This window comes from Plectropomus leopardus, chromosome 19 (genome assembly GCF_008729295.1).
Source record: "Plectropomus leopardus isolate mb chromosome 19, YSFRI_Pleo_2.0, whole genome shotgun sequence".
Classification (NCBI taxonomy): domain Eukaryota; kingdom Metazoa; phylum Chordata; class Actinopteri; order Perciformes; family Serranidae; genus Plectropomus; species Plectropomus leopardus.
Window position 1 is genome coordinate 16,227,342 of NC_056481.1, and position 9,738 is coordinate 16,237,079.

The 9,738-nt window shown below is 39.2% G+C and overlaps 1 protein-coding gene across 1 annotated transcript; it reads left to right on the forward strand.

Annotated features, from left to right (window-relative positions):
- Positions 1–708: 708 nt before the first annotated feature.
- LOC121959344 (heparan sulfate glucosamine 3-O-sulfotransferase 2-like) lies at positions 709–7,430 on the forward strand. The gene is made up of 2 exons (XM_042508613.1): positions 709–1,338; positions 6,812–7,430. Exons 1-2 carry the CDS (start codon positions 845–847, stop codon positions 7,428–7,430), a joined length of 1,113 nt encoding a protein of 370 aa, XP_042364547.1. The 5' UTR covers positions 709–844.
- Positions 7,431–9,738: the final 2,308 nt, after the last annotated feature.

The following is a 9,738-nucleotide window of genomic DNA, read 5'->3' on the forward strand; positions in this document are numbered from 1 at the left end:
CTGTGGATGGATGGTGCATTTGCTGAAAGTTAAGGTCATGAAAGTATTATCGAGAACTGTGATTGAGGTTATGAATGTTTATGGATGCGTTTTATCCTGAGGTTCAGACTTCTCATGTGCTGTTGGTGTGAATGTGAATCAATCATTCCATAAAATGTCACCACTCTGTTTTGATCATAGGTGTTGCTTCATCCTCGCCACCTACATCAGCCACATTTAAACTTATTCAAATTATATACTGAATGTCATCTTGCAGGGAAAAAAAACATTCACATATGGGGATGCATTCAACTGGCAAAAAGATATACGCTTCCATGTTTACTTATTCAGCAGCTATATTCTGGATGTTGTGGCAAAAAAGGGGGGTCGGCGTTATGGGAAGTGAAGTCAGATGAAGAATGAGAAAAGAGAGCAAAATACTTTTTTTTTTTTTTTTTTTTGAAATGCAAAGATGCTGTGACGTCACCGTGTTGAAATATTTTTCTGTCGCTCAGCCGGTTTGGAGCTGTCAGAGCGCGCACTCCCACTGCTTTTCACTCGTGCGTGGTGGCCATGGAGACGTCCAGGAGTTTTACAGGAGGGTGTCATTTCCAAACTCCGTGCGCAGCGAAGGATGCCTTTTCAATTAACGAACTGAAGAGACGGGACGCAGGTGGATTGTGTTAATGTGCTCCGCGATGAAGTGATGGAAGTGTTGATTATCAACTGACAGGACGCAGAAGTTGTCTGATTTTTTCTCTTCTTTGGAGACAGTCGACACTTCAGCCACTTCAGCGACTTAAACAATCAGAAAAAGGACGGAATTAGAATTAGAAAACCATGCACTGTTCATATCCATGGAGAGATGGCATGCGTGCTCCTCTTCAGTCGACTTCTTCCCTTCTCACACCGGCTCACAAGAACATCCATTTGCTTATTATCTCTTTTTCTTTCTTATTTGTGCTACTGTGCACTATTCCCAGCCGAAACCATCATGCAAAAGGCAGGTGATCCGACGCCCAGTTGTCAGCGCGTCCTGGCCGATGGAGCCAAAAGGCGCATTCAGAAATCACCGTCCTGCGTTTTGCCGCTGGATGCGAGACCGAGCAGTGTCGAAGCATCTCGGCTGAAAAGCGACCAAAGACCTGCTTCTACTCTCCGCGTCGACACGCCCAGTCCTCCCATGGGCAACTTAAAGTTTGGGAATAAAAAGTTGCCGAACGCAATTATAGTAGGTGTGAAAAAAGGAGGCACCAGAGCTGTTCTTGAGTTCATAAGGATTCACCCGGACGTGCGAGCGGCGGGCACCGAGACACACTTCTTTGACAGGAATTATGATAGAGGCCTGGAGTGGTACAGGTAAGAGCATGTCTCACCTGTACAGGTGCATGTATTGTATGTCTGTAACAGGGTTGCAACATGAGATTTTCCCAGTATTATAATCTTCTTAGAAAATATTGGTTACACTGTATTACACATTTATTATTACTATTAGTTAAAAATGACTCTTAAAGGAATAAAAAAAAACGATGGCCAAAAGAAAGGGGGAAAACAAGAGTTTCCTTTTTGGCAATAGGCTAAATAAAATAAAAGTGAGATTCTCCATCCAGTTACATTTTTTCCAATACCATAGTTTAAAAAAATGCACATTGTTATATAACCATCAATATTTTTTACTAAGCTATACCCACATACTACTGTATAAAATAATGGACCTGGCCACCATGATGTCACCCATTGGTTGAGTGATGTATTTTGGCAATCACCATCTTGAATTTTTGGAGCCAGAAGTTACCATTTTTTGACCAAGCCCTTAGGAACAGCACCAGGCTTTGAAGCAAATAGTGGCCAAAGGTGGAATTATACTGTTCATGTCCATCAGGTGATGCCATGGGTCCCAAAAAGACTTTTTCCTTTTTAAAGACTTACATTTTGAAAGAGACAGCTGTAAATCAGTGGATACTTTTTTTTTGCATCAAAACCCCCATTAAATTATTCATTTCACTCTGATAATTGTCCAATGACATTTTGAAAGTCTAAAAGTGTTGCATAATGAATTGGACATGTAATGAATAATTGTACCCCCATTCAAGTTAGCAGAGCGCTAAACTGCAAAATAGCCATTCGGCTGGCAGAAGTTAGCCACTCAACCACCCTTATCTGTGCTCAGCCATTGTAAGTCTCTAGTTCACTTGCTCTATGAGCCCCATATTGCGGAACAACTGAGTAATTTCCACTGAGCAACTTTCGTAGGAATGAATAGAGCCCTAAATGCTGTGTCCGGGTCTCAAAGTACATTCATGATTTTAACAAGAGGAGACTGTGCTAACACCTCACAGATAGCACGTCAATAAAAGCTGCCTCGCCCTAAATTATACATAACTTTAAGCTTTAATAAAATGTAGACAGGTGAGTTATAAAAAAAACATCCATCCCTTGTACCGTTGTCATGAATGTTGAAATTAGCTATAGAAACCAATTCCGTTATTTGTACCAGGCTGTAGACATGTTAATTTCTGCTGTAAAGTTGGGCATTGTAACATGGCCGTCAGTGGGGACTGACTCACTTCTGTAGCCAGCCTCAAGTGGCCATTCAAAGAACTGCAGTTTTTGGTGCTTCCGCATTGGCTTTGTTCTTCAGCCTCAGAGGTTGCCACTTGGGTATACTGCTGCAACACTAATCTGTAATCAGTAGTAGACAATTAAAACTGAATTACACTAGTGACTGTTTTGCATTTCAGTAGGAGGGATGAGTAATTAGCAGCCTTAATTAGCAAAAGTAGCCTTTTCATTTGGCTGGGAACCTCAAAGACTCCTGGGAGTCTCTGGACACTTAAGGCTGGTGGTCAGCTGTGCTTGTATCCGTAAATGCATGTATCTGCCAAAGCTTGGTCTCTCCAGCCTAACTGAGTGATGATGATAAATAAAATCATGTCAAATGTGTTACACAGTAAAAAAAATTGCTCTCTAATCTAATGGAAGATGTTGATATTTGGCCAGTGCAGATGTCTTTTTTAATTCCAAATTCCCACAGTGTAATTTAAATTCAAAACTGTGCTTAAAACCAATAATTTCAAACTACTCACTTCAGCTGCAACAGCTGTATATTATTTGATATAGATTTTAACAAATGCTGTCCTATGCTCTGTTGCTTATTGTACGTTTTATTGGAGATTTCATTGATGTTTTACAACTCGTCCTTTGTTGCTTATTGTGTTTTATTACCGGATTGTATTATATTATATTATTGGATGTAGGCTTTCAAATATAGCTATCGTGTGGCTTTTTTCTCTTTTGTTGAAAAGCTGTTCCTTTATCTATTACTTGGTGTGTTTCGAGTCAACATACTTATTTCAGTTTTGTAGTGATGGAATTGCATCTAAATAAAAAAAAAATAAAAAATACAATACAAATTTAAAAAAAAAAAAAAAAAAGAATTAAAAGAAAGTCTAAAGCTGAGGCAAATGCCTCCTGCCAGTTATTGTAGCACAAGTGCTTCTGAATATGATAACCACATTAAATCAGCTGCTTACTGTCAAACATGCGATTTTTCCCCCTCCCTCCCATCAGTGCCTCTCTGTGTGTACATTATGTTTTGAGGTGAGTAAACACACTGGATGTTTTTCCTGGAGTCCCTCGGCTCATTTCACGTTCATATTGCAGGAAACTTTTCGAGGCCTGAGCTCTGTTTACATCAGCACAAAAGTGGCCTTCTTGTTTTGATGCACTGTAGAGCAATTCATCAGATTTCTCATAAAATCTAACCTCTAGAGGCAAACATTGTAAACTGCAGCGTGCGGGCCTGCTGTCGCTGGCAGGCCTCTGAGCTATTGTCTTGTTTGTGTATATGGCAATTAAACTAGTCTCAAAATGAATGTTGAAGTAAAGGATTCATTTCTAAAATGAAGCAACTTTAACTAAGTGAAACTAACTCAGAGAGTTTGTATTTATGCATGAAACATTCATATAATTATTCAAACAGCCTCATTACAGGTTTAGACCAGAAATGTTCTGGTTTAGTTATGAAATATCGTGCACAAATGCAGCAAACCAATCACGCACAAACACTCACACATCATCTCCCAAATGCACGTCATGTTAATGATTGGCTGTCATGCAGCCTGCAGGAGGGATATGTATCAGCAGTATTATAAAATAATTATAAACTGAAAGTATCTCCACTAATTGGCACTCTTCAGGGCTGAAGCCCTTTTTATCTCAGAGACGTGTCTAAGAGATGTGGACCAGATGTGAACTCTCCTATTACCGTAGTTTGTCAGCTGTCGAAGCTGGCGAGAAAAAAGGTCAAATGCCAACTCGTTGACTTTTGAGGGTTGCTTTCCAAACAAACAGTTGCTTCTCAGGAAACTTTTATTTAAATAAACACTCATCAATAAAGACCAAACTATTGTTTTATATAGTCATAGTCTCATCCTTGATATGCAAATCGGCAGTGCTAAATCTACAGCAGATACAAACAAACAAATGAACAGATGAGTTATTTCACAGGTTGTTTTGGGCAATGTAAAGACAGGAAATTTAGTTGCATGCTCTTCAGTGGTCTGAGTCCATTTTGGTGCTCCAAAATTCATTCTCCAGCTATTTCAAACACTTGTATGTGTCATTTATCTAGTTTACCAGCTAAATTACCAGCTGTAGTTAAGACATGGCATACTGCATACTTGCGTGTGTTTGTCAGTTATGTACCCATCTAATCCATCATCCAAATTCACAGTTAAAGCTGCTGTGTATGATCGTTAAAAACGCATTAAAATCATTTGAAAGATGCTCTAAAATTTAAAAACATATAATTATTCAAAGGTAGACCTGCAACAATTAGACAATTTATCAATTAGTCAATGGACAGAAAATGAATATGCAATTATTAATCAATTATTGGGTTAACCCTTTGAAACTATTAAAGGTTTACAATGTTTTAACCACCAACCACTCACACCCCCCATCCCCCTGTCCCGACACCGCCGACCAGTGAGTTCACTACATTCTGCAGGCTGTCCTGCCATTTTCATTTTCAGTCTCCTCAATACACAAAAAAATCACGAGAACAAAAGATAAGACAACCATATACCTTCTGAATTCATGTTTCTCTCTTTTACCGAACTAAGAGGTTTGCTGAAATGCCTTGTTAAGTCTCTGCAAACACACTTATTCAAACTTAACAGAAGCAAAATAAAACTCATTTAACCATCTTGGTCAGTCTTGATAGTCGCAGACTTAATTATTCTACTGTTCTAACAATCAGACACTCTGGTTTGGTTGAAATAATCCCTAAATTCATAGGGTTAGATGTGAAAATAAACTTTCCCCTGCGGTCCTTCTGCTCTCTCTTTGCTCCAGTCTTGTTCTCTTCACTATTTGCGGTCAGCTCAGTTGCCTGTTGCACCACACGACCTCAGCTAAACATCCTCAATAGCCTCTCCAGTATGAAGTTGATAGAAAGATATAAATCGGAATTTTTGACAGTATTTAAAAATCCCACCATCGGGATTGTTTATAATACTGTGTGATACTGTGATACTGCCCATGCCCGATGAATATTATATTCCATTTCTGTCAATATATTTCCTCTAAATCCAACACAGTAGACCATTATGTCATACTAGGTATACAATTCAAACATCCTCATGTTCAATGCTTTCAAATGTAAAAAATGAGCTCTGTCCTCCTCCTTATGATATAGTCAATTGAATATTTCAAGGTTTTGGACTGTCAATCGAAAAAAAGCAGACAGCTCATCACAAGAACTTGGGACATAGAAAATTTCAATGGACATTTTCACATGGAGGTTAAGGTGCCTTAAGATTCTATTCCCTGATACAAAATGTTAAGTTAAAGTTATAAGAGGGAATTAAATAAAATCCTTTGCATTTGATTGCAGAAATGAAATGTGAGCAGAATCAAAGGTAAGAACAATACAGAGCCACAGTTGACTGTTGGCTCCACACATACTACTCCCTTGTTTGATTTGGAGAAGGACCTTGAAAACAAGGTTTTTGCCCACTAATATCCAAAAATATCCAAAAGATTTTGATATATAAAATACTCTGATTCTGATTTTGGACATATATTTAGCATATAACACAAGAGATAAATGATCGACTAACACAGGGACGCAGGATTAAAACTGTGAAGTTATACTTCTAATTTCCCTGGGTCTTCAACAGTTTCCTGATTAAGCCCAAAACAAAAATTAGTAGTATCATTTTCAGTCATGAATATAATTGTTATTTGCTGTCCTATTTACAGGCTGTTTTTCAATTCTGTCCTTGGTCTTTGATGGTTTCCAGTCAAATTTTTACTCTGTAAAGACATACCTGTTCATTCATTTCTTTCAAAGACAACAGTGGCCTAGTTTGAAGACCCAGAAGTAACCTAACAGAGTCACTCAGCTATATGTGTTCTGTTTGCATTCATGGTGATTTATTACTCTTGAACCACGTTGGGCTGATGCACAGGAGAGCTGTCGGCGAGACAAGTCTCCTGTGACAACAGACTACTATGACTCCGTGTCCTGTTATCATTTACATCAAGAAACTGGGTTCATGTCCAAACTGGAGCTTCTCAGTTAGGGTGGTTTTTGTACCTTTGAAAACTCACTTGTGTAATCCTGCCCTAAATAGACATCTAATACACACTTTTTACTTTGGACTGAGTGAATGCAAGGACGTTGCGTCCTCTGTGTGTGAATTTGTTAGCCTTTGTGGTAATGTGAGGAATTCAAAACACCAAGAAAATGTCATAAAAATATACCTAAAGTAATGTGAATGTAAATGAGAAACCTTCCTCTTATTTTGTGTTTTCTTTCACTCAGAGGTTTAATGCCGAGGACTCTTGAAAGCCAAATCACGATGGAGAAGACACCAAGCTACTTTGTGACAAAAGAGACACCGCCCCGGATCTCGGCCATGTCACGAGAGACCAAACTCATTGTGGTGGTGCGCGACCCAGTCACTCGAGCGATATCAGATTACACTCAGACTTTATCCAAAACTCCCGACCTGCCGAGCTTCCAAGATCTCGCCTTCAGAAACCAGAGCCTGGGTATTGTGGACACGTCCTGGAACGCAATTCGGATCGGCCTGTATGCCCTGCACCTTGAAAACTGGCTCCGCTACTTCCCCCTGGCTCAGATCCACTTTGTGAGTGGAGAGCGTCTTATCACGGACCCAGCAGGGGAGTTGGCTCGGGTGCAAGACTTCCTTGGGTTAAAGCGCATTGTCACAGACAAACACTTCTATTTCAACCGCACCAAGGGCTTCCCTTGCCTTAAGAAGCCGGAAAGCAGCGGCTCGCCTCGCTGCCTGGGCAAGTCCAAGGGCAGGACACATGTACAGATAGACAGAGATGCTATTGAACAACTGCGAGACTTCTATAGACCTTACAATGTCAAGTTTTATGAAATGGTGGGTCATGATTTCAAGTGGGAGTAGAGGTTTGAGAAATATTTTTAAATGATAAAAAAGGAGAGATTTGTGTCCTGCAAACTCAGAAATGGTTTGCCTGCATTAAAAAGATAATTCAGGTTTTTTGAAGTAGGGTTGTTTGGGGTACCTACCCATAGACAGTATATTACACTACATGTCAGGTGGCATGTCTTCAGTTTGGAGAAGCTGGCTGGAGTCCAACACAGAGGCAAAGCAATGTACTGCTGTTGAGGGGTCGGCAACAAAACATATTTTAGCTAACTGAAACTAGACGACCTGAAGACATGATACCAACCGTGTCGTGTTTCTCAGGAAGAGGGCTAAACAATGCTCCAAATTTAGGCTAAATTTTGGTGATGGAAAAGTGCTTGACCTCTGCACCCAAGATATCTGAATGAAAATGGTTTCTGTCGGTACCCATGAGTCTCCCCTTTACAGACACGCCCACTTGATGTTAATCCCATGCAGTTACTTGCTCTCATTTGATTCCTAATCAAGACAATCTGGTATGACTTGCTTTACCTTGTCAATACGAACTTCAAAACTGTTTTAAAAATGAAAATAATGGAATTTAAAAGAAAAAAAAAGTTTGACAGTCCTACTTTTTGGTTAATTCGATATGTACCCATCTAATCCAATATCTAATATAGCATACATTTACACCGATATTGATTTTTTGGGACTCTTTTGTAGGTGGCTATAATATGTTCTGTTGCTGACTCCATCCACAGCAGTACATTGCTTAGCTTCCGTGTTGGAGGTGACCACACTGACATCTACTGTATGCAAAACACTGAAGTACCTCTAAAACCTCACCTCGAAATATCGGAACTATCCCTTTAATATGACATGGCTAAGGGGGATAGCTAACTATCAGCAGGCTCCAGACAATTTTCGAGTGAAACAGCAAAAGCAGTACTATTTTTTGAAGTGACACTAATGAATAGAGCAAAATCTAACATGACACTGCTTATGCACTTGTAATGATCACTTACCAGCCGGCGTCAACGTCCTGTTTGTTGCCAGATATAGCCGTCATCTCAGCTTCAGGATCACATGATTTCTGTTCCTGTTACTTTGTATTATTGCTGACTAGATTCCTCATTTGCTGACTGGTTTAAAAAGAAAATATTCCAGGGAATGGGATTAGTTCCTCTTAAAACCTGCTTCACTAATCAAGGCAGGGCTTGAAAGCAAGACCTTGGAAAATGTCAGTGAAGTCTTCAGGGAGAGCAGAATTAAGCTGCAGCACTGTGGTGGTGAATCTGAAATGTAAAGCCATAATGCGAGTATGAACCACCTAATATCTTTTACTGTTGGTCTCATCAGTTTCTATACAGGGCCGAAGGTTTTCTGTCTTATTCTTTCCAGCATGAATCGGGTAAATTAGTATATGCTGCAACATGCAGCACTTCACTTTGTTCTCTGTGCTTTTTTGCAAAGTCTATGTTTATATTTTTATTACAAAAGTATTTAATCACTGCCTTAGCCACAATGCTTGTCCCTGAACTTCATTAAATGAAAGAGGAGCACAAATACATTTGAAATCATTAATTTTGTCTCATCTGATACCTGACATAGGAACATCATTGTACTAAACATCCCTTTTCACATCGAGTTCGTGAAATTGTGGTTTTCAGAAGATTAGACCACTTACAGTTCTCACATCCGTCAGACGTGTTGCTACTGAAACATACCCTTTGTGGTTTATTGCATTCTGTACGGTTTGTTGTGTGCCTCAGTGGTGGTTGGTGGATGAGTGGGTGTAGGTGTAAGGAATTTCAATCACTTTTCAAAGACAAAGCAGGGAACACCTAGTCGTGGCAGGTTATCAAATAGATTCTGGGACTGCATGTCACATGATTGCAGTGAAAAGTTTGGATTTGGGTACATGGTATGAATACTGAAGCCAGACTGTTTGAGCTTGAGCCAAACTGGTAAAATACTGCAAAAACAAAGGAAGGGGAAGTGTACTGTAAATGATTAGAAACAAAAATTCCATATCACAAAACATGATAGTAAAGGTAATACTTTAGATTACACTTTGATTTTACACTTTAGGCTAAATGAAAAATTATTTGGTGTGTGGTGATACCAATATACTGTATGTACAAGGGGAAACAACCCAGAAGTCAGTGCAGTATTTTTTTTTAAATCACCGAGATCCTACGTAATGGTTACAAGTTATGGTAATATTTTAATGGGAAACAAGGCAAACGAGCCATAGGAGTGCCATAAAAAAAAACATAAATCTATAAAAGAATAAGAAATAAATCTGGAAATATTAAAAATATATAAAATAATAGACAAGTAC